Source organism: Borostomias antarcticus (assembly GCF_949987555.1).
Source record: "Borostomias antarcticus genome assembly, chromosome: 9".
NCBI classification, from domain to species: Eukaryota; Metazoa; Chordata; class Actinopteri; order Stomiiformes; family Stomiidae; genus Borostomias; species Borostomias antarcticus.
In genome coordinates this window covers 9,579,123-9,604,073 of record NC_140242.1, presented here as the reverse complement: position 1 = coordinate 9,604,073, position 24,951 = coordinate 9,579,123, and the positions used below count along the sequence as shown (strand labels likewise).

At 43.2% G+C, this 24,951-nt stretch overlaps 2 protein-coding genes across 2 annotated transcripts; one reads left to right on the top strand and one right to left on the bottom strand.

The window, feature by feature from the left end:
* Positions 1–12,076: 12,076 nt before the first annotated feature.
* Positions 12,077–18,022, bottom strand: rbis (ribosomal biogenesis factor). Its single transcript, XM_084443047.1, has 4 exons — positions 17,975–18,022; positions 17,632–17,748; positions 13,936–14,058; positions 12,077–13,824 (listed from the first exon to the last, which is right to left on the bottom strand). The coding sequence occupies exons 1-4, from the start codon at positions 18,014–18,016 to the stop codon at positions 13,756–13,758; spliced, it is 351 nt and encodes a 116-aa protein (XP_084299173.1). The 5' UTR covers positions 18,017–18,022; the 3' UTR covers positions 12,077–13,755.
* A 1,508-nt stretch (positions 18,023–19,530) lies between these two features.
* On the top strand, positions 19,531–24,735 carry LOC311313287 (carbonic anhydrase 1-like; the record flags this gene model as incomplete). The annotated part of the gene is made up of 7 exons (XM_084443403.1): positions 19,531–19,564; positions 19,873–20,070; positions 22,287–22,405; positions 22,819–22,911; positions 23,140–23,202; positions 23,309–23,464; positions 24,616–24,735. 7 exons carry the CDS (start codon positions 19,531–19,533, stop codon positions 24,733–24,735), a joined length of 783 nt encoding a protein of 260 aa, XP_084299529.1.
* Between the last annotated feature and the right edge of the window lie 216 nt (positions 24,736–24,951).

Here is a 24,951-nt window from a genome sequence, read left to right as displayed (position 1 = left end):
AGCTAGTCACAAATGGTGACATATAGCTGTTCCTATTTGCATGCATTTCCGAAATGTTTCTGAATAACAAATATGCTTTACAGAGGCTGGCGGGGAGGGGGGGCAGTCATTTTGAGGAATCAACACAGTGAAATCAAGCAAGAAGGAGCTGATAACTTCCCTGTCTCTATTTCCCTGATGTATTCATCTAATTCCTCCATTCGTCATTCATCTAATCTTTCCAGACCCTGACAAGTTTTACAAAACTTTTATTTATTTTATATAATGCCAGTATCCAATTTCATATCTAAAAAGTTGTTAGTATTTATTATATGTTCTAATACCAAGCTCACTGCCCAGATCTTCATTAACATTTATATTGTATTTGCTAAGGGGTGCACGCCGTACATATTTCTGTGATTTGATTTGAAAAATATTTAAATGACTGTGTTTTGCCAATACTCTTGACATGCAGGCTGCAGAGCAGAATGAAGGGACCTGAATTTCCCATCTATTGAGGACACACAACATTACAGTGATGTGTTTCAATGACATTAAGCAAACAACACTGTTAAGTACAGTAACATTCATCTAATACTATGTTCTCCCTGTTCACTGATTGACACAGCTGATCAATCAATATTATTCTCACCAGACCTCTGAAACAGTCTAGATGCCTAACATGACCGGATAAAGCATCTCAACTGAAGAATGGAAAAACTACAATTGCCTATTACTATACTGTAGATAATACAATAATGTCTCACCAGTAACAAAAACAGTAATTCTACACAGGTATGAAGCAATAATAACAACAATAACGATTTTTACAGCTTACAATGTTTTTCTCTTTCACTGGGTACAAATGGATACTTATAAATGACATATTGAACATAATAGCCGTGTGTCAGGGTAATTTGCAGGCCAACAGAGAATGATGAGCAGGAACATTCCTTTGACTGCACAGCTGGCACTAAACTACTCTCCCTCTACCTGGAGGAGTCATAGTGAAAGTCATCAAGATTACACAGGAGTAGCCGTCACAGGATGAATGATCATGGGAACGGTGCCACTGTGATGGATGGCATGAGGGGTCTGGTGGGGGGGTGGGAGGGGGGGGGCTAGGGATGGCATGAGGGGCCTGGTGGGGGGGTAGGGATGGCGTGAGGGGTCTGGTGGTGGGGGGGGGTTAGAGATGGCATGAGGGGTCTGGTGGGGGGGTAGGGATGGCGTGAGGGGGTCTGGTGGGGGGGTAGGGATGGCGTGAGGGGTCTGGTGGTGGGGGGGGGGGGTTAGAGATGGCATGTGGGGCCTGGTGGGGGAGTAGGGATGGCGTGAGGGGTCTGGTGGGGGGGTAGGGATGGCGTGAGGGGTCTGGTGGTGGGGAGGGGGGGTAGAGATGGCATGAGGTGCCTGGTGGGGGTGGGGGGTGGGGGTAGAGACGGCATGAGGGGTCTGGTGGTGGGGGGGTATGGATGGCATGAGGAGCCTGGTGGTGGTGGTGGGGGGGTAGGAATGGCGTGAGGAGTCTTGTGGGGGGGGGGGGGGGGGGGTGGCATGAGAGGTATGGGTGGTGGGGGGGGGGGGGGTAGGTATAGCCTGAGTCACTAATACACAGATGCTGAGTGTCCAGGGCAGAGCTGCCCACTTAAAGAGAACACAAAAGCCTGACTGAACAAGGGCAGAAGAAGCATAACGTTACCCAGACTCTCCTGTCAAGCTACTGAATATGGGGTAATTAAATTCTAGTGAAAAGAAATGCTACCACCAAGGCTGTAGTTTTTTGGTGATTTTTTTTATTATTATTCGTTTTCAATTCAACCGTTTTCAACAATGACCCTTTCTAATTTGGTTTAGTCACCAATGCTGTTTTGATAGTTCTAGGTTTTCAGAGATACTTGTATTGTATCCCTTGAGCTCCTTTGCTTGCGCTGAATTAGTAACAAAAAGGTGTGAGAGGTTGTTAGGAATATAGATAGAAAGAAAGACTGACATGATAATGGACAGAGATTGAAAAGACACCAAACACTAAAACATTAATTATTTATCTTTAAAAAAAATACAAAATAATAATGATTTCTCCCCACCATGCAGTGTGGGGATGTGCAGTAATTGAATCCCTGTGCTCAGGTCAGTCCAGTATGCCAGAGGGCTGACTGACTGTCTCCAGGATGAGAGTGTGACCAGCACCAGCCCTGGGACCGAGGACCACAGTCTTCCACAGATAGCAGTGTGAACTATCACCACTGAAGATTACTCTAGGAAGACTCATAATGGAGACGGACTATTAGGCATCGCAATGAGAGAACCTGGAAGATAGAATTGTCACATTGTAATTATAACTGCTGGGAGGGGATAGAAACCCTGAGGTGTGCGATTCAGTCTCCCTCTCTCTATCTCTCTCTCTCTCTCTCTCTCACACACACACACACACACACACACACACACACACACACACACACACACACACACACACAAACTTTCCCTGTGTGTGTACACACACACACACACACACACACACACACACACACACACAATGTATGCACATGCCTCGCAAATTAGACGTTCATTTTTACCCCAAGGTGTCATTACCATGCATTACCACACATTCCATAACTTTCATTTGAAAAGAGGGAGAAAGGGGGAAAGCAATGTCTTCTTTGAAGACATGTTTTAAGGGATGAAAAAGTATTAACCAAGACTCATAATTAATTGCTAGAATAATTTTTGAATCCGTTCAATGATAGAAACGTTTGTGTGTTTGTCTTTTCAGAGCAGGCTTTATGGATGAGACGCTATTGTTCTTTAAATAATTCTAAACATGGAGAAAATAGATTTCTCATCACCCAGGGCCAGAGGCGGGCTAAAAATGTATCTCTAGGTCGTCCTCGGACGAGCCCTCCATCTGCATTTCTAAATCCCTCATCTGTAACATCTGAGAGCCTGATATCGGTGAATGATGTAGCCCTTTACAGCACCGGGCCATCAATGTTCATCGCACGACCGCGGAGAAGAATGAAGTTAATTTTCTGTGATCCAGTTCGGCTTTTCGAGGACCAAATTGCCTATTGATCTCCCTTCTCTTGATCCGTCAAGGGAGAGCCTTGAATGCCCAAAACAGTTGCCGCGGTGACGGCTGCCCACATCTCTCTCTTGATGGATTTCCTGCAAAGAGCCGATTGGCTGAGACAAACCGCCGGTGATGTGCGCCAGTCATCAGGGCTCACACAGACTGCCAGGCAGCTAGTCAATACGATGTGATGAGTTACAGCGATTCATCTGTTCAGCTGCTTATTTAAATACTTTTGTGAAAGTTTCTGCTTGACTTAGTATCACAGATATGTTCTGTTTCACCGGGGTTCTCATTCTGTCTCCTCGGTGGTAGAGCGTCCAACAGTGGATGGAGGACGCTGACAGGAAGCTTATCCCATTCAACTCTCTGTGGAGGGTCTTAAATCTATGCTGGCAGACGGAAATATATTCAGACTGGTGCCCCGCTGGGGAGGGGGGTCGGTCTTCCTGTTTGTACTTTGCTATTGCCTCCTGGATCTCCAGGGCCCCTGTGGCGGCTCTCACACGCCGCGCGATTCAAACTTGATCGATTTTCATGCACCCCATTGCCGCCGGGGATGCCAAAGGCATGCTGTGTTTCCAGAACTGAACAGTCACTGACCAGCCAAACCTGGACCAGACATCTCAAATCAAATTATGGTTGGAGACAAAACTCCACATATACTTTTTACATAAGATTAAAATCACACATCATATCGATCATATATATAACTAATATAAATTGGGTCTAATCATCCTTCAAAAATACTACACTAAGGACCCTGTTTTTCTGACGCAGAGCAATGAACAAATCCATTAAAGATAAGTAAACCAAGCTCATAAAAGAAGAACAGATTTTCATCATGTCCCTAAAGAAGATATAGTTAGGTACGCCACCACTGGATTTGAAATGAAACAATCAAGATGTGCTTTAAGTGCAGACCTTCAGCTTTAATTTGAGTGTATTTACATCCAAATCAGGTGAACGGTGTAGGAATTACAAACAATTTTATCCGTGCATCGCCATCGCCCCTTTTTAAGGGATCAAAAGTAATTGGAAAATTGGCTGCTCAGATGTTCCATGGTCAAGTTTGTGTTATTCCCTCAGTTTTTCATTTACAAGGAGCAGATAAAAGGTTCATTTCAAGTGTGGTACTTGCATTTGGAATCTGCTGCTGTCAACTCTCAATATGAAATCCAAAGAGCTGTCACTATCAGTGAAGCACGCCATCATTAGGCTGAAAAATCAAAACAAACCCATTAAAGAGATAGCAAAAACACTAGGTGTGACTAAATCAACTGTCACCAAAAGGCCTGGAAGACCATGGAAAACAACTGTGGTGGATGACAGAATAATTATTTCCCTGGTAAAGAAAGACCCTTTTACAACAGTTGGCCAGATCAAGAACACTCCCCAGGAGGTAGGCATATCTGTGTCAAAGTCAACAATCAAGAAAATACTTCAACAGAGTAAATACAGAGGGTTCACCACAATATGTAAACCATTGGTGAGCCTCAAAAACAGGAAGACCAGATTAGGGTCTGCCAAAACACATCTATCTAAAAAAGCCTGTACAGTTCTGGAACAACATCCTATGGACAGATGAGACAAAGATCAACTTGTACCAGAATGATGGTAAGAGAAGAGTATGGAGAAGGGAAGGAACTGGTCGTGATCCAAAGCACCACCTCATCAGTGAAGCATGATGGTGGTAGTGTTATGGCGTGGGTATATATGGTTCCCAATGGAACTGGTTTCATTGTATTTATTGATGATGTGAATGCTGACAAAAGCAGCAGGATGAATTCTGAAGTGCTTCGGGCAATATCTGCTCATATTCAGCCAAATGCTTCAGAGCTCATTGGACGGTGCTTCACAGTGCAGATGGACAATGAACTGAAGTATACTGCGAAAGCAACCAAAGAGTTTTTCAAGGCAAAGGAGTGGAATGTTCTGTAATGGCCAAGGTAATCACCTGACCTGAATCCAATTGAGCAAGCATTTCACTTGCTGAAGACAAAACTGAAGGCAAACCGCCCAAAGAACAAGCAGAAACTGAAGACAGTTGCAGTAGAGGCCTAGCCGAGCATCACCAAGGACGAAACATCACATCTGGTGATGTCTATGGTTCTAGACCTCAGGCCGTCATTGACTGCTATGAATTTGCAACCAAATATTAAAAATGACAATTTGATTTATGATCATAGTATGTTAGTTTGTCCAATTACTTTTGGTCGGTTAAAAAGGGGGTACAACATATAACATTTGTTACACCTACACCGTTCACCTGATTTGGATGTCAATACCCTCAAACTAAAGCTGAAAGTCTGCACTTAAAGCACATATTGAATGTTTCATTTCAAATCCACTGTGGTGGTGTACAGAACCAATATGATGAAAATTGTGTCAATGTCCAAAATGTATGGACCTAACTGTATAATCAGTTATAAACGCATATAATCACATAAACAATGCAGATACTTATTGCTGATATATTATCTCAGATTTTATTTTAGGTGCTTAACTCTCTAGTATTACCGTGGAGGTTTTTAGGGGTTTGCTGGCTCATTGTTCTGCACCAGCAAATTCGAGCCCTAATAGCAGGAGAGATCTTGGAGGATAATATTACAATGTTGACTCCCTCTCCCATGGCTTGTGTGTGTGTGTGTGTGTGTGTTTGTGTGTGTGAATTTATATTTTATTAATTTCTCAGTTAGAGAAGCATGAAATTGAACTGGGATATATGTTTATTCAGTGCCTCGTGCTATGCACTCTTCGGAATATAACATTCTTATTCTCTCTATATTCTACAAATATATATTGCCTCATTATAATCTGAAACCCTGACAGCTTACTCCGCATCGTACAGTGTAGCCTACCATGTAAACCCAGTATCATTACACTCATGAGATGCTATGTGATCTAGAGTAGGCTATGGCTGGGCAGGACCAAGACAGGTAAGAGCTACACAAGAGGGACAGAGAACCCACAGTTGAGTGATATAATGTACTATACAGCAGATTGAATTTTGTATTGTTGAAGTCATGCCCAACTGATCATAACATTTCATCCACCATTAAACCCTTTCTCTCTTGATAGGGTAGTTGGCATACAGTAAGGCTCCTTACACTGTAACTCAGTTGCTACTCTCAAAACTAAAGTCACTGCAGTTAAGACTTACGCAAAGACTAACTGATGACATATGACTTAAATTAAATAACAGATGTGTTGTTGAGCATATCTATGGCATTTAGAATGAGTATGGGATGGTGTTTTTGATAGATAATTATAACTAGATTATAGCAAGATTATGGCAAAGGGATTATAACAAGAAACTAATCTTAATGCTAATTTCTCAGCCTCTAAGTTTAATCATGGGTGTACTGGGTTAAGGGGCCTGCCTAGCAAATATGGGTTTAATCATGGGTGTACTGGGTTTAGGGGCCTGCCTAGAAAATATGGGTTTAATCATGGATGTATTGGGTTTAATCATGGGTATACTGGGTTCAGGGGCCCGCCTGGCAAATATGGGTTTGTGTCACACTCTAGTGACGTGTCTGCTGAAGCAAAGGCCCATTTCTAAAATGTCAAATGAAAGAGTGTAACCTTTCAAAAGGTCAGGTTTAACAGGAGATGACCTATAGTACAACAGAAACGACCCTACACAGTAGTTTGTCCATATGATTACCCACCCAACAAACTATCATTAGAATAATAAACATAGCCAAAGGTAATGGATATTACCTGAACAGTCCTCAATTGAGTTATAGGAATCCTAATCCTGATATTAATGGCTCCACAATGTGCTCGTACATCATGAATTATGCAGGGGGGTGGGGGGGCTATTTGAATCCCTGCTCTGTCTGTGCATAATTCCATTTAAACTGAACAGCTACAAGCGCAGAACAATGGCTGAGGCACGCTTCACCCGAAGGTGGAGGAGAAGGACATTAGGAGACACTACCAGGGAGAGTTGGAAGAAGACATGACTGCATTAGATTAGTGGTTTCTGTCAACAACGTTTTTAATCAGAGGATATATGCCGCAATCAATAGTGCTGCCGTCTTGCTCTTGAATGACTGTGGTGGTTGTCTCAGTGGGAAAAAGGGGGTGTTTTTCAAATTAGATGGAATTGACTAGTCTTTGTTGTAATTACATGTACTGATGTTAAAGGTCAAACGCTTGTATTTTCTCTTTCGAGCCTATATTTGAATAACGATTCCCTCAATCACACTGAAATGTCAGGGAGGACCATATGAGGTTTATTTATTTGTAAGATGATAGTTTAACATTTTAAGGTCTACACCCTTGTATGCATACAAACCTTTTTTTTATGTATTTAAATCTACTACACAGTGCCCATTTAGGGCCCGTGCCCGGTCAGTGTGCACCTGTTCAGAGCGCTATAGACTTTTGGGGGTTTGTAAGTAGCGATGCCATGTTTTGTAAGCAGGTCGAGCTGGTGGCAGAAAGTGACAGCGCTGTCAGGTGTCAATTGGCAACATAGGAATATGGATCATCCTGACGCCTTCTCCAATTATTTCAATGGCTGGCCTGCAGACAACAGGTTGTCTTACATGAAACAAGTTTTTCAGGTTTATTAATTTGCCAAAGAAAAGTACCGGCAGTACAATAAAACAAAATAAATAGATCAATAAAATATTAGGATGTGAATATATACATGGTGATTATTCAAAAATATAATTAAAATATTAGAATTAGAACATATTGGTCAAAAGCCATAGAACACTGGGGTATACCTATCTGTTGAGCAGCTACTATTCGCCATCGACTGATATCTTCCAGAGGGTAAACATAGGTGGCTTGTATCTGTGTTCTTTTTACATTACCAGATGCTTTTATCCAAAGCAACTTATAATAATTAGTACTTTGATGCTTTGGCAAATTTGATTTGGCAAAATTGTTTTCTGAACTTTCATGCCAATAAAGCCATTGAATTGAATTTGAAAACAGTTTGAGAGAACCAGCTGGGGGCCCTGAACTACTGTACGTCTACTAAACAGTGGGCTAGGGCAGACTTGTGCACAGATGCAGATTTGTGAAGATGTTTATTCACACAGATTTGACCTTGTATCAAAATGTGGGCTAACACTGGGTGGTTTGCCACAGGAAATTACTATTTGACTGCAGGATAAACAAGGCCAAAACACTGTCTCTGTCCCAATGTACTGCCTCGGTCACAGTCTCACAGAAATCTACAGAGGCTCTACACAAGGAACTGTGTTACCATGGTGACTAGCAGCACCTCTGAAGGAGCGGAGCCAGTAATCTGTCGCTCTGGAGATGGGTTTGAAGGTGAGCCAAGAAAGTTGATGGATTTCAGTGCCCTAAATCTGATGTGACATCACAGTGGTTTGGTACCTCCAACAGTGAATCACAGACTATAGCCCATTTAAAACATCTGCCATGTTCATGTCTGCTAACTTAGCCCTGACATGTCTCATCTGCTCCCCCACTCATATTACAAAATATTTGCGTAGTAGAAATGATTAGTGCCAAAACTAAGAACGAACTGTGGGCTGCACTGACTTTCTGGCAGTCTTCCAGAACACCTGGTGTGTGTGTGTTGTGTGTGTTGTGTGTGTGTGTGTGAAGTCAGTTCTGGCTCCTCCACAGACTAGCTGGACGGATATCCGCAGTATGGAGTGAGTCGATAACTGTCCAGGTTTTCTATCCATGGGTGTTCTTACCTGTTTGAGATCCATTCTGCAGAGTAGGAGGTGGGAAGGGGGCTCTGAATGCAAAGTGTTGTCCATGAATACTGAGAGGTGGGAGGAATCCAAAATGTGGACATTGATTTTGATCTGGACTTTGTGCAGAAAAAAGGCATAAAGATGTGCTGTGCTGAGTTTTAAATCTACAGCTTGATGTACACCATGCTAAAATGGGACTGAGAATGGCCAATGCCCCTCCTGATGGGTGAACTGTAGCCATGACTGTGAAATTACTTGGCTGGCATGGCAAACTAGTCCACACCCACATTACGTCTTCATGACTGTGCTCTTTTCTTTGTTTCTGATATTCTCCTCTACTCGGATGAGAAATTCTTACCACATTTTCTGTCTTTACTCCAACCCTTTTTTATTTATTTTTTGGCCTCACGTCAGCACCTCCGGCATATTTGATCCTCACCTCTGGACGGCTCCATTTTATTCTGCTCATCTACTCTCTATGCAACCCGCTGCCCTACAAATCCTTTCCTCTCTTCTCTAGCCAGCTCTTCCCCTGGGGGAGGTGAGCTCTGCTCTCATCAACTTCACTGTTTGCCTGGAGGTGAAGACGCCTTTCCAGTTTTGTCAGTGTGGTCCAGGGAGGCTTGGGCAGCAGCACGTTGAGATGTCTCAGTAAAAAACCAGGCCAGGTCCAGCCTGGCTTATGTGCGTGGCTGGCTTGTTTCTGTTCAGGACTGGTAGGACAGAAGCTAGCCATGCCACTGAAATAGCTGTGAATTGAAGTGACATGAAATAATGTCTGATAAATTAAGATAGGTCTTGTTGCTTGGACACATCAGTTCCAATGCTTCCAATGCTAATTCAGCACAATAAGAGCAGAATAGCCAGTTAGCTCATGGGCTCACAACAACTAGTAGCAGCTTCCATAACATTAATGGTAGCAGTCAGTGGCTAAAGCAGTTACACTGATGATAAAGTCATCCCCACCGGGAACCCTGTCTCCTGGGTGGGAGTCCAATGCTCTCACCACTACTCTACTTGTGCAGTGGAGATCGGCAGGTGGGTTTTGGTGTCCTTCTTCCAGTCCCTAGTGTGGGTTGGGGTTAGAATATTGGTTGGGGTTGGGACAGGATCTGATCTATAAGGCAAGGGGTAAAGGTTGGAGTGAAAGGATGAACATGTGGAGGTTTGGGGTATAGTCTCCAGGGTGGGAGTCCAATGCTCTCACCACTACTCTGCTTGTGCAGTGTAGATCGGCGGGTTGATTTTGGTGTCCTTCTTGATTTTGGTGTGCTGGTACTACTGCCTCATGTGGTGCCAACAGAGAAATGCAGGCCAACATTGTCCGCAGTAACGGAGCGAGGGAGGGAGTGATAACCGGACAAACGCTATACTAGGTGCGCCGGCTTACAACCACGCACAAAAAAGCATCAATACATTAAGCTCATTCCTCCATCTCCACCTAAAGCTGTGCCAGTCAACAGTCAGTCTAATCACCGAAAATAAACGACATGTAGGCGTAGAGCGACTGGTGCATCACATCCCATACAAAAATGAATTACTATAGGATTTGAAGTGTCCTACTCCTATTGTAATGAGGACTGTCTGTCTATAATGCAGTAGCGTACCGTGGGGTCTTGCACAGGGTTTTCTCCGACATTGTTATTACTCCCAATGCCGACATTGTTATTACTCCCATGGCATGAGAGAGGGCATACACTTCTGTGAGTTTTTAAATAGATAGGGAAGACAGCCAAACAGTTCAGATGGACAGATTCATAACTATGTCTGTCAAAAGTGTGTGTGTGTGTGTGTAAGTGAAGGTGTATGTGTGTACGCGTCTTAGGATATGTGAGGGGAAAACAGGGAGAACAGATGTACAGTACTTGGGTGTCCATTTACGTGCACATCTCTCCAGATTGCTGCTCAGCAATCACCCCCCGTCTCTCACACACAGAACAGTTTGCAGGTGTGACTCTACCACCAGCATATAAGCAACGTGACTAGGATTCTATTAAAAAAAGCAATGCTAGGTTGTGTGTCCTCTCAAGTGTAAAACCCATTTCTTTCCCTAAGAGCCAAACAGATTGCAGCGGCATGACGCTCTGCTAGGTTTTTGCAGACAGAAAACAGAAATTGCTGTAATGTTTGTTTTGTGCCCTATAAGTGCGTTTTGCGATCCAATTCCAGTGTAGGTTTTAGAGGTTGTTGGCTGGACTCCAATGTGAGCCGTCAACCTCAATATGCTTGTGTTGTTGATTCTGTGTGTAATGTTAGGGTTTATTATGGAATAAAACCAGTCAGAATCAGAATTAGGTCTATTAATCTCAGCGCATCACATGCCAGGAATGTTTGTTCTGGTGAATCCTGATTATGCGTAGTCATGATTGTGTTATAGGTGATTATACGATACTAATATCTCCCTCTAAACAACCTATTTAGTAATTGACCTGGACGGGAGGTGACCATGAAAGTGGGACTGCTTATTCTAGAACTCATTGAGACGCATTAAGAAGAAAATAAGAAAACCCAGCCTCAGCCATAGTGACTTAGGACAGAACAAATCGTATCTAATATGTAAATACAAACACACACAAACACACTCCTCATTTCTGTCAAACAAGGACAAGTGCTGTAACCTTCAAGTGCTAGCCTGTAAAGTGAAAATCCCAGCTGTCCCAACTGTTATGCTGCAAAGTGTGTCTAAGATATCTCTTTCCCTTTCACACAACACACACACAATACAGCAGACCTAAAATGCCCAAAACCACAGAAAATCCATAGCAAACCTTAATTCAACCACTTGTGTACTTTATGCTGAAACTCCTCTTAAGAGTACCATCTTGTGGACATATAAGACATTACTTCTCATTAGAGTCCTCCAACCTAAGAGTTTGCATTAGGCTTAGAACATTTAGCGGACGCTTTTATCTAGAGCTTTAATCCAAAGCGATTTACAATGTTTTGAGCTAGTGTTGGAGTCAAGTGTACCTTGCTCAAGGGCACAACAGTAAGCAATGGTGAACAAGTGGCATGGTCTGGAACCAACAACCTTTCAATCACAATCGACACTCTTATCACTGGGTAAGACCTACCGACAGCAGCATGCCAAATTAGCTTTTAAACTTGACTAATCTAATTAAATCGCAGGTCTGGAACTTTCCAAGTAATGTTTTTTATTAATCAATCCACACCATGGACATCAATCGCATGCTGTTTGCTTTTAATTACCAAACACAGCTCTGATACACTGAATTTGCACTTTCAATTACAGTAGTGGCATTCCTTGTTTGATATGTCCACACACACATCCTTTGGACATCCTTTAAATCATTTATTTTCATATTTAATTTCAAAGTGTTTACTCTTCAGATGAAGGTGAAAGAAAGTTTGACAGAACTTTTCATTGCTTTCAGAGTGAGATAATGGACTCATACTATACCTCCTGAGGTGCAACATCGTAATGGCTGCCACACAAGAGGCCTGTTCTCAATGGTGTTCTCTTGCCTTAGCGGGGGTACAGATGAAACCCAGTGACTATTACCTATTGTCAGTAAATTCCGAGCAGAGCCTGCACTGCTCGATTCCATCTATCAATATCACAATGGTCATGGATGACATTCAACTGTCACACAAGCCCATTTTGTGGATGGGATCTACACACTTTAGCAGAAAGGAGAAGACCCACATTTGTGTGTGTGTTACAGTATTCTCTCGCCAGCTATGGTGAAGCACCCTGCTGTCTATTGTGGCAGTGCCATCTGGATCACAGTGGGATATCCCTGCTTCTAGACAGGGTCTTCACACAGCATCCGTCATATATTCTCCCACCATGTCCAAATACACCTAGAGAACCACTTCCTATACAAGCCCATGTGGGACTGCCTAAAAATACACTGGTACACTGCACTGACCAAATATCCTACCACATCATCCGGTTTAATTATTTGACATCCATCTATCATAGCTGTCAACACCCTATCAAGATGGATAAACTCTCTGAATGATTAATAAGCAAATTCAGCAATCTCGCTAGTATACAATATATATAATTTAATCTGTGCCCGAGAGTGAAATATAAAGCCATACTTGCACATGTTGTAACTTGTAATACAATGTGTGTATTGTTTAAATTAGGCCACATTTCTGCCATGAACAGTGCTCTCTGCAGCTGTGGAACCCATTTACCAATCCCTCTTAGCAGTTCCCACTGAGACAGGCAATCAGCAAAACATCAGGTACACCAGTGACCTCTAATGGCAAGTGACTGAAGCTGGATGTGCCTAGCATGCTGATAAATCCATAACCCCACTGGCAGCTGGTTAGATATAAAGTTACATTTACACCGACCCCATCTGTGAACACGCTGTGAAAAGATGTTGCAGTTCAGAGAACAATGATTGGAGATGTTCCCTAATGAACAGAACGAATGAACGTTTCAGACGGGAGCAGGGGACAGGACGATTACTTTAATGGCAACTGACCTCACAGATTATTATGACCGTTATTCTGTTGTAGTTCCTCAAATTAGTATTTTACTTTGAACTTGTGAACATTTTGTTTTCATGTGTATACATTTCAGAACTGTGACTGCTTGAGTGGAGTATTTGGCAATTAGCCAGTAAAAACTCCAAAGGAACAAAATACCTTCAGTGTTATTGAACATATACAGCAAACTTCATGTAACCTAGTCCTGCTAGATGCTAGAGCAAATTGGATTAAACATGTTCTATACTCACCGCAATCTGAAAACAGAACATGAGCCAAAGAAAAGTAACTGAAAGGGTTTACCAAAACGCTTATACTGTACATGTATGAAATACTCATGCTGCATTATCCACTGTTAGCTGTCAGTCCAGTATTAAAGAGCAAGTCTGTTTACCATCAAGTTATCTTTCCTTATTCTGTACACCATGACCAAGCATTATAAGCCAAAGTGCCAAGTCATTTCGGTTAGGCACAAGATGACAACATGACCAGTGGCTTGCTTCAGCAGTCCAGATCGCTGTCTGACATTCTCCACCAAGTCCGTTATAGCTGAGAGAACAGCTGAGCAGCGTTGTCTACATTCACCGATTCCTGCGGCGCCTCTTGGGTCACCTAACAGTATCGGGGAGATGGGATCAGAATCAGACAACCGTGTGAGCGAGAGACGGGGGTCTGACGAGTCCGCGCCCCTCAGACTGATGACCAGTTGACCTTTGCCCTTACCTGTGTTTTCTTTCTGGGTTCCTGGGCAGCGGTACTCTTAGACACGCTACTGACATCCTTCTGGACCTCTGTTGTGAATATCTGATTCAGGTTCTCCACTCTGATGTTTTTCACTGCGTTGATCTGTAAGTAAAGTAAAATAATAACAAAGTAAAATAGTAACCAGTGGCGATTGCTCCTATAAGCCAGGGTAAGCCTGCCTTACCCATACAAATCCAAATAAAACTTTTTTTTTGTGCCTTCTTTCAGTGAAAGCAACTTTCAGACTGTTTTTGACAAATGCGTCTTGTATTCTGCCATATCGCTTCATTTTCATCTGTGTTTAGCATTTTGGTAGTGCTCCGTCTCCCCCTATAGTCCTCATGAAAATACAGTCCACGTTACGGTCCGCTGACAGCTGTTTTACTAGCTCGTCATTCACTTAACATTGTAGGCCAGGTAAAAGGATTCTGGCTCACGGAAATCAAGACCGAATGAAAAATCAACCAATCAAATTAGCCCACACATACAAAACCGCGAATAATGTCGTCATCAGTCGAAATGTAACCTAATCTGTCATTTGTCAAAATGCTTAAAAGTGGGCGTAGGGTAAGCCAGTTCTCAAAGTGCTTACATTGGAATTCCTATTGACATTTTAACATAGGGACGGTTCATCCAATCAAAACTTGTCATGACTGTCCCATCATTCACGTCACCTGTCAATCACATTACCCACTTTGGCTATCTAGCTAGCATCAATGAACATGGAAAACGGCAATCTTGAGTATTTGTTGAAAGTTGATTCCAAAATGAAGTGGATTAAACGAGTTTGGGTTACGATATAAGGTAGGTCTTTTGTGATTAATTACCAGTTGTTATGGCTGTGCGTTTTGCTTTGCCTAGATTTAATCAGCACTCGAGAGCGTGAGCTTTGCTTCCTGGAGTGGTGGGACAATACTAGGGCTAGTAGCCTAGTAGTAGCCTAAACACTGATTAGTGAAGTAGGGCCGTAGGCTATTGAGTGCTGTGCCCTAAGGGGTGTATTTTATCGTCCTGTTCCTCTTCGTGGTGCTTGGTTGTTGTTGTCATATAATGGCTCTGTAATTTATTTAGTGTCCCTAAAAGCTTGGTTGTTTCGGCCTAAATATTGTCCTCTTATTCGCTCGCTCTCAAATTATTGGCCTTTGTTGACGTGTTAAAAAACATCACTAGCCTAGGCTACTGTAGTTTTCCTGTATGTTTTTTTACATATAAAAATGCCACTGCTCAGCGCCCTTCTGGTGCTGTGAAACCGCCCATCAGGGCATGCTTTGAAAGCGCACCCCCCAAAAAATTGTGCGTGATGCCAACTTAGCGACTTTGTCGCTAGATTAAGTGACTTCTCAGACCCCCCTGGCGACTTATTTCATGAAAAGCGACTAGCGACAAATCTAGCTACTTTTTCTGGTCATTTTGGGAATTATTGTGTTGACAAGGAAGCAAGCTCAGCTCACGAGTCACGACGAGAGAAAACTTTTTTTTGCAGCCTTCACGTCCTGTCGTCCTCTCTCCCTCGCTCGCCCACACACCACACGCGCTGGGATCCCTCCCGCAACAACCAATCGTATTATCAGAAACAGCTAGTTTACCTAGATCGTATCACATGTTTGTAAATAGCCTACATTATAATTAAGGAAATTGTAGGCTATATTATTTTTCCGTTATTCTTTAGGTTTACAGACCTACGTTGTTTAAAAGAAAAAAGCTAATGTTATACAGCAACAAAAAAACTAGTTTGTAAATAAGTAAATAGTTTGATTGTTTTTTCCATGCCCATCATCATCACATAGCTGATGTAGGCTACTAGGGTTGCACTGTAAGAGAGTAGAGAAAAAAGCTACTGTTACACAGCAAAAAAAAAAGCAAAAAGTTTGTAAATACAGTATGTAAATAGTTCGTTTGTATTTTCACCCCACTCCCTCCCCCCCACCGCCATCTAGCTACTTCTAGCGACTTCTGGGACAGCCAATAGCTACTTCCCTTACTGAAGAGTTGGCAACACTGCTTCGTTGGTCCTGGCCAATACATCCATGGTCAGTGTTGCCAGATTGGGCGGGTTCACGCCCAATTGGGCTTCTTTTGATCACGTTTGGCCGGAAAAAATAGCATTGGGCGGTTGGGCTGGAAAAAATAGCATTGGGCGGGCGTTTAAAAATATATATATATATATTTTAAAACTGGCGGGACAGACGTTTCAATTTTATCCAATGATGTTAATTGGGTGGGAGATGTGCACCTGTCCAATAGGGGCGAGGGAGCTCTCCCTGTTCAATGCATTTGATTCACGCGGTCAAGGAGAAGGTCGAGGTCGGAGTCAAATCTAGCTAGCTACCCCCGAAGAAACCTAAAGATGCACATTTGGGGATGTGGGATCAGCAGGTTTCTGTCATGATCACCGCATCGATGCCTTTTGGCTGGAGGTAGAGGCCTTTAAAGATGCCGGAGGAAATCTGTGCTTTCAGGATGTGGCACTTGGCGCAATCAGATTGCTCACTCTGCCCATATCAAATGCTCATGTGGAGAAATAATTTTTCCAAGTGACGCTAAAGATGATGCCAGAAATCGCATGGGATTACCGCTGCTTTCTGTTCTCATGGACGTGCGCTCGGTCTAACGGAGCGGTTTGACGGCTGAAACGTTCCACCCTCCCCGACAGTTGTTGGGGAGCTTTGACTCAACCATCTATTAATACTTGCTAATTAGCAAATTCACCACATGTAGGCTACATAGTTTTACATTGACGAGTTACGTTAGAAGTTGGAATGGACTCCTGGCCTGTTCGGCGTGACGGTAAGACATTTTTACTTAATACTATATATACAGCAGGTGTTTCTGGATGTCGCATCATTGAGTGATTCATTAGCCTACTTGTGTCTCTGCCTGCTTGCCTGCCTGAGTGTCACACTCCTGACTCGGTTATTGTAGGCGAGCAGGCAGGGTATTCATGGGTGGTTATACAGGTGGTTATATAGGCCTACCATTGGAAGTTGTGTAGCCTAGTCCACTTGTCACATTCTCTAGCGGTTTCTTGTCACCACTAAAGCTTGTTATCTAGCTTGTCATCTTGAGTTGCTCTCTTGTCTATGACCGCAGCACCGCCGTTCCTCTATTCATGATATAGCCATGCTTCTCATGTGTTATTATAATTTGTTGCCTGCATTATCATTTCTTTGACTATTTGATGGGATTACGCATCTTTCTCTGTCGTAGGCTAGGCTGTGTGTGACATATGTGTAGGCGTGTGTTGCAGTTTACCACGAGTTGTTATTATTTTCGGTATTTCAACTGAAAGGCATTTTTCTTAGCATGCACTGCTATATATTAAATACTATAATATTTGGGCGGTTTTTATCACATTGGGCGGATTTTGAGCACTCATTGGGCTGGAAAACATCACACCAATCTGGCAACCCTGTCCATGGTCCTGGCTTACCCGGTTCTGGGAGCCACCAGACGCCACTGATAGTAACATCTCATTTCGCCATCACTCGTACACGGATGTATAGCCTACGGTATACCCACGTCTTTATCTATGGACCCACAGTAGACCCACTTCTTTAAACACCATAATGTCAAACCTGTAACATTTCTACTACAGTAGGACCCACGTCTTTAGTCAGAATATACACACTTTAGTCACCACTACGCCCCTGATGTCCGTTACAGAAAAATACGTACTTGTTTGAGGCTTGAGGTGACGGGTTTTGCTTTGTTCTTCTGTTTACTCTGTTTGTTCGCCACGCGGAAGACATTCTTCTGCTTTTTAACTTTCTGTTTATTTTTTGCCATGATGACCTTTACGAGAGAAGAAGGACGATAATGTTAATTTAATGTGAATGGGGCCTCTTCAGACCAGGCGCTCTTACATAAATCATCTCAATCCGTTATTCACAGAAACTCTGCTAGATAATGTAGGGTTCTTGGCATTATTAACATGATTAATTTATAATAAGAATAGTCATAGTTTAGCTAGCATGGCTAAATTAGTTACAGAGTCACCCACACGAACAGAAAACACTACCTTTGGACACGAGCAGATTTTCGGCACGTGTATACAAACCATGGACGATACAAACAGACGCGTTGTGGCATAGGCTACACTTCCTGGTACGTAGCGTGTGACTACTCCTCTAAACCAATCAGAGGGGCCCAACTGTGAACGCGTTTCCATCGTGCCCACTCCCCCCACCCCCTTTGAGTTCAAGATTTTTGTTCATCCTACACTGTTTAGTGTTGGATTAGGATGCCTATATTTGGGTTACAGAGACTAAGCTACCAGAGGTAGGAAAATGGATAGAAGGAACCACACCTCTGTACATAATTTTTTTTTTTTTTTTTTTTATCTTTACCGGGCAGCCATCCTGTATGGTTAATAAGCCGCTCTGGTGGGTTGTTAGTATCCGGCTCTGCTGCCAGGTGATTTGATCAACATGTGCCACCAACTACTCACACAATTCGTTGCTTTCCCACCTTTGGCCATCAGGTGGCAGCAGAGCCTGATACTGCCTAACACTGCCTGTTCTGCTCATCATGAGCAGCACGCGGGGCAATTTCAGTTTGTGTGACAAATGATTTCCCCTCTTGGTGTGTAGTGTAATACATCCATGGTGTGTAGGCTATCCACCAAATGTAAATTAAACTTTTGGCTAGGCTCGAGTAGGCTACTAATAGGCTATCCAGATTTAAATCCATAGCCAATCTACAGACTAGGACAGGCAATCACTAGCCTATAATTGTGTGAGCACACTTCTTTTTTCTTTTTACAAGTTAAACGTGGATTAAAATCAACCTGATCAGTGAAGGGCATTTCTGTCCCTGGCTTCTGTTTAAACCAAGTAGCCTACTCAACCAGTTTATGTGCACGCAAAGCGTGAGAAGGATTCGGAATGCAATTCCAGACATTTAAAACACAGCGTTTTAGTCCCACATATAGCCTAGGTTAACGTTGTTTGTTTTTTAAGATAATAGCCTAAAATTGAAATCATTGATTGTAATCAAATGGTCATTAGCCGATGGCGTGTGTCCTATACCTTGAGTTTGACAGTTGTGTATTGTGTCTTTCTAATACAATCTGTGGTCTGTGGAAACATTTGCATACAAAGTTGCGGATTTAACATCAAAGAGAGGCTGCACATGGCACCTTCTGCCATACATTCGTTCTGAGTCCACAACCATACCCACATCTTCACCAATCACCTAGCACGCATGCAGGGCGCACGCACGCACACAAAGGAACCGGGAGATACAGGCAGGCAGGCAGGCAGACAGACAGACAGACAGACAGACAGACAGACAGACAGACAGACAGACAGACAGACAGACAGACAGACAGACAGACAGACAGACAGACAGACAGACTGGATCCCCATCGATCAATCGTGCGTAACTCCTCCTGCTTCTCATTCGTATTGCTCGGACATTATGTGGCCAAACCCACCAGCTGGAAGGACATAGGCTACTATCCACGGGGACCCTATATATAAGCTCTGACAGTTGTCAAGTGGAGGACACTGGCTGTTTGAATTCGGGAACGACGCAGTTCAGGGATTACAGTCCTGCTCACACTCAAATTGTATAATGTCTCACTCATGGGGATACGCACCGGGCAATGGTGAGGCATTTGTTCTTGTAATGATATTGAAAATGGCACGCTCTGTTCTTGTAATGACATTGAAAAAGGAACCTACTAGGCTAATGCCACATGTTAGTGAATGAATGGAAAGACACTGGTCATGTACTGATGAATCATAACCAACAATATTTCCATACGTCCGTCTCTGATTTTGACTAAATACATGGAGCGTGTTGTATCCACTGTTTCAGGCATAGCCACACGAATTCGCCTGTAATTTAATGTATTCATTCTGAAATTGATGTTGATATTGTTCTCAATCACAAATGTACCCTTGTCGTTTTCAGGACCGGACAAATGGGCCGACAACTTCCCAATTGCCAACGGACCCCGCCAGTCTCCCATTGACATTGTACCTGCCTATGCTGCATACGACGCTGCCCTGAAGCCGCTCAAACTGAAGTACGACCCCTCCACATCACTTGATATTCTGAACAACGGACATTCCTTCCAAGTGACCTTCGCCGATGACAACGACAGCTCAAGTTAGTAGCCCATCTTCTCAGATGCCTTGCCAGTTGTGCTGGAAGCAAACAAACCACACTGATATGTCTACAGCATAATTCGCACATTTAGGCCAGTCAGTAACCTAAATAAAATAAAAACGTTAAGTGGACAATTGGGCTATAGCGGGGGCTGAGTGGATACAATTCGTTAATTCACCATCCGCACTCTGTGGCATGTGGACAATGGTGCTTTTTGGTAACGTAACCCCAAGGAACCTTTCCCACGCTAAACCTTTTGCTTTCCAAGAGAGGTCAATATAGCCCAAAACCCGAAGGGCATTGCATGCAAAGATCTTCGTGTTAGTTAATCATAAATAGCCTAATTAGAACGCAGGAATTTGTCAAGTCACCAAATACAACACTCCGTCCTACAAATATTGACTGTCGTGATAATCCTTTTTTTTATTTTAATCTCACAGACAGTGTAGCCTATCATTTCACACTCAATTTCTGTTTGCATCAGAATGATAGGAGTAGAATGCCCGTGTCCCCATTCACTGCAATGATTAGACAATGCAAGGTGATTGAATGCTGAACGATTAATGTTTGATGAAAGGATTGTCTGTTGACGAAAGATCTTCAACAGTCATCAGCTTTACCGTCAGCCTCATGAAAGGCCTTACTGCAGGATGTGTTGCATGCCTGATTCGTTGCACAAAATACCCCAAGTAAGGCTAGCCTACTCCATTAAAAAGAAGACATTGGCAGCTTTCATTTTACAGAGAGCTTGGTAGACTACCGTTATGATGATCCTTCATTATTGTACCAACATTTAGGCCACAGGCTTTTTTCTTTCTTATGGGTAGTTATATCCTGAAAATTGATGAATAAAAATAGATAGACAAAGGTTGATATCGAGTGTGAAGTTCATACAGGTTATCATTGCAGTGGCTGATTTCTCAATAATATTAGACTGATGTATTTCAAATTGACTATTTCTTTGTAATAATAATAATAATAATAATAATAATAATAGCAATAATAATAATAATAATAATAATACATTTTAAGTATCAACCCTTGATACGTTTTTATCCAATGGTGTAGCATTGTGTTTTTCTCAATACAGTGAACAAAATCCGCACACTGGATTATGGCTCCCAACACTTTATTTGAGCAACACTTTATTTGAGCAACCTTTCGACCCCACAGGGTCTTCTTCAGGCAAAATTACATATTCCACTTATAGATTCACATTTTCTATCCTGCACCTGGCCTAATGTACACTCTGCAGAACAATATACATCGACATGCATCCTCATTCTGAATATGTGGACATTGTGTACTTTATCATATCACTGATACGTGCTTCTCTGAAAGAGCTAACGTAACCCTCCCTACATAATCCTTCTTAAGACACTCATGCGCACACACTCTACCGCAAGATAGGCTCTCCACCTTCTTATCAACAAGAACCAACCATTGTGAAATGAATATTATGAATATATATATGAATATGGTTAGGAAAGTCAGTCTGGAATCAAATGGGAATAAGACAATGAAGGATGACCTGCTGCTAATATGTTTATTAACTTGACGTAAGCTTAAGAGACTTTAGCTAAACTGAGTTTGCTTCCATCAAATAGGAAGGTCACTCTGTGGTGTGTGCGTGTGTGTGTGTGTGTGTGCATAAAAGCATGTGTGTGTGTGTGTGTGTGGGTGTGTGTGTGTGTGTGTGCGTGTGTGTGCATACAAGTGTGTGTGTGTGTGTGTGTGTAAGTGTGTGAGTGTGTGTGCGCGAGTGTGTGTGTGCGAGCGTGTGTGTGTGCGTGGGGTTCAATGATGCTCATCAGGTCTTGCTCATCATGATGTCTGTCACCTTATCATCCACTGCTGAGATGACAAATCTGTCCGGTCCCAGCTAGCACCCAGGATTTAGCATCATGATGCGTCATCACTCTGTCCTCACAATGTCAAGGGGGTTTCATTCAAATCCATTTCGCTCGGCTACATATTTTCCTTTCGCACTACATGAGTACTATTCAAATGTGCTTAGCAAAGAAGCCAGATCCAACGTCTATATTTAACTCCTGAAATCCTAGTGACGCATCGCACCATGGACTTGGACTTGTAGTGTTAACTCATGGCCCACATAACACAATGACCTACTAACTGCAGTATGACCTGGCCTACGCAATGCGGTGCAGTGCAGTGCAGTGTTAATGTGTGTGTGTTTCCTGTGTTGTGCCCCACAGTTCTGACAGAGGGGCCCATCTCTGGGACTTACAGGCTCAAGCAGTTCCACTTCCATTGGGGGGCCGCCAATGACAGGGGCTCCGAGCACACTGTGGACGGGACCAAGTACGCAGCTGAGGTACAGACACATGCATACTGAACACACACACACACACACACACTCCATTATAGGACTACACAGCTGCAGAATTGTGTGTGATTGTGTTATATTAGCATTCCAGCTACCTTGTGCTTGTATGCTTATTGAATATAACTCACAACATCAAATGGTGACCTGTACATTGCATATTGTGAGCTGAATTTCAACTAATTATCTGAGTTGACTCGATTTTACTGGGAACCAACCCCAACCCTGATTTTTAGTCCATCATCTGTCGCTGAAAAGAAGACCCCAAGCATGAAACTCCCAAATCAGTCCAGCACTGTACAAAAGATTCCAAAGCTAGGAGAACACTGGTCAGAGAACAGTTCCCAGGGTTTTCAGAATCTGATTACAAACGGCTTTTGTATTGTTTGTTTTTTCCCGCCCAGCTCCATCTGGTGCACTGGAACACCACATACCCCAGCTTTGGTGATGCTGCTAGCAAGCCAGACGGCCTGGCTGTTGTAGGCGTCTTCCTCCAGGTCAGTAGCAAATGGACTTAACCCAACACAACCCAACTCAACCCAACACACACACACATGTCTTTTGGATAAATCTGCTTGTGCAGTATGAACAAAACTTCATCACCTGGAGGAATGTATTATAACTGCATCACACTGTAATAGATGTGAGGTAAACATAAAACACTTCTAAAGCCGCTCTTGGATAATTCATTAAAAGGAAGATGATGTGCCTGGTTGTGTTCCCAGTGTGGTGTGGAGAATGCCCAGCTTCAGAAGCTTCTAGATGCTTTTGATGCCATCCAGGCCAAGGTACAGTAAATCTATCTGGAGGAACCTGACTGAATCATCACCAAATCCAGTCCGGTCATCGCTCTTCTCCTCTGAACGCCACTGCCCTCTCCCTATGTGTCCACAGGGTAACCAGACCTCCTTCGCCAACTTTGACCCCGCCACCCTGCTCCCCGGCTCACTGGACTACTGGACCTACGACGGCTCGCTGACCACACCCCCTCTGCTGGAGAGCGTCACCTGGATCGTCTGTAAGGAGCCAATCTGCGTCAGCCCCGCCCAGGTATGGCTGGTCTCATGACCTCATTCAGTAGTGAGAGACCTGATTTGTCATCTAGGATAGCCTCCTCTCCTAATCCCTACGGATGTGTCTGGCTCATACGGTAGACCGACTCATGGACCCAGTTCACATTTATACATTTTTACAGGGACGGTGCACATTAATCAATGTTTCAGCAAAAGTTTTCAATTTTTAACCCCACATTTATTTGCAATCAGGTATATTAAACTACTGTAAGTAGTTACAGTATATAGATTTTGCTGTTATTAAGCATTCAAAATACTAGATTATCCGATTTATTGGAATTAATTGAGATATTCATCCAGGCCTACTGCGTGTCCTCTCCCTACCCATTCCTGTGGCTTGGCTCTCGTGTGACCATGTGAAAATTAACGCTGCCCAGTCAAATGTTTATTTCATGCCTGGGAGTGAGTGTCTCAAGGGTAAACGAGGAGCTGTGTACATAACCTTTAGACACGCTGCCGTACGGGCCGGGGCCAGCAGATAATGACAAAGATATCATATACAACAAACATTAGGCTTATGTTTCTTCCTCAGTCCTCAGAGAATGATGCTCTATGTACAACAGTAAAGCTGCTTATTTAGACCACCACTTAGTAACTGCTTTGACTAAATTACACTTTAGTTGGCTACCAGTAACACAGTATTTCTTCTTTAACCCGACTTCCTATCCAATACCATGGTGAAATACACATGGGATATGCTGTATATTTGTCAGAGGTGAACTTTAAAGTAGTCCACAGTACACTCTTGCTGGTGGTTATAGTCAGTGTTTTGAGCAATAAACCCGTGACTTCAGACTCATCCACCAGCCAAAGTTAATTATAAACCTAAAACCTCTAAATTGGTCATTTGACTGTATATCACAGGTCTGACCTCCTTCCCCTGGACTGATTTAAATCTACAAAAAAATAATTATAATATAAATGTATATATATACTGAGATTAATTCCAGGAATTACATTTACATACAAATTTACATACAAATTAAAATAAATAGGCAAATCTGTATTTTTAAGCTGTGTGCAGACCGTCTGGCTGGAGACGTGTGTGTGTGTGTGAGTGAGTGACAGGCACAGCAGGAGGTCAAGAAGACCCGTCTGACTCCGGCTACCCTTTCCCTCCCCTGACAGATGGACAGATTCCGGAGCCTGCTCTTCTCCTCGGAGGGCGAGCCGGCCTGCTGCATGGTGGACAACTACCGCCCCCCCCAGCCCCTCAAGGGCCGCAAAGTGCGTGCCTCCTTCAAGTAACTCCCCCCCACCCACCCGGCTACCCTTTCCCTCCACCGCCCACCTATCCTCTCTAGATCCCCCACCCCCCTCCCTCCTCCGACGCCCAGCAGCGCTTCCTCCCCTGCAGCGAGCCTGGCCGTCCAGTTGCCCATTCCTACGGCATCGGCCTCGCTGGAGGAGGAGGCGCCGGAGGCATCGACCTTATGTTCGTGTTGATGTTTTCCTGTGTGATGA

Excerpts from the sequence above, each read along its gene's own strand:
- rbis (XM_084443047.1), bottom strand. The coding sequence starts at position 18,016 with ATGGTTTGTATACACGTGCCGAAAATCTGCTCGTGTCCAAAG. Across the intron at positions 17,749-17,974 it reads AAATCTGCTCGTGTCCAAAG|GTCATCATGGCAAAAAATAA; the intron begins GTAGTGTTTTCT and ends TCTCTCGTAAAG. Across the intron at positions 14,059-17,631 it reads TCACCTCAAGCCTCAAACAA|ATCAACGCAGTGAAAAACAT; the intron begins GTACGTATTTTT and ends CTTTACTTACAG.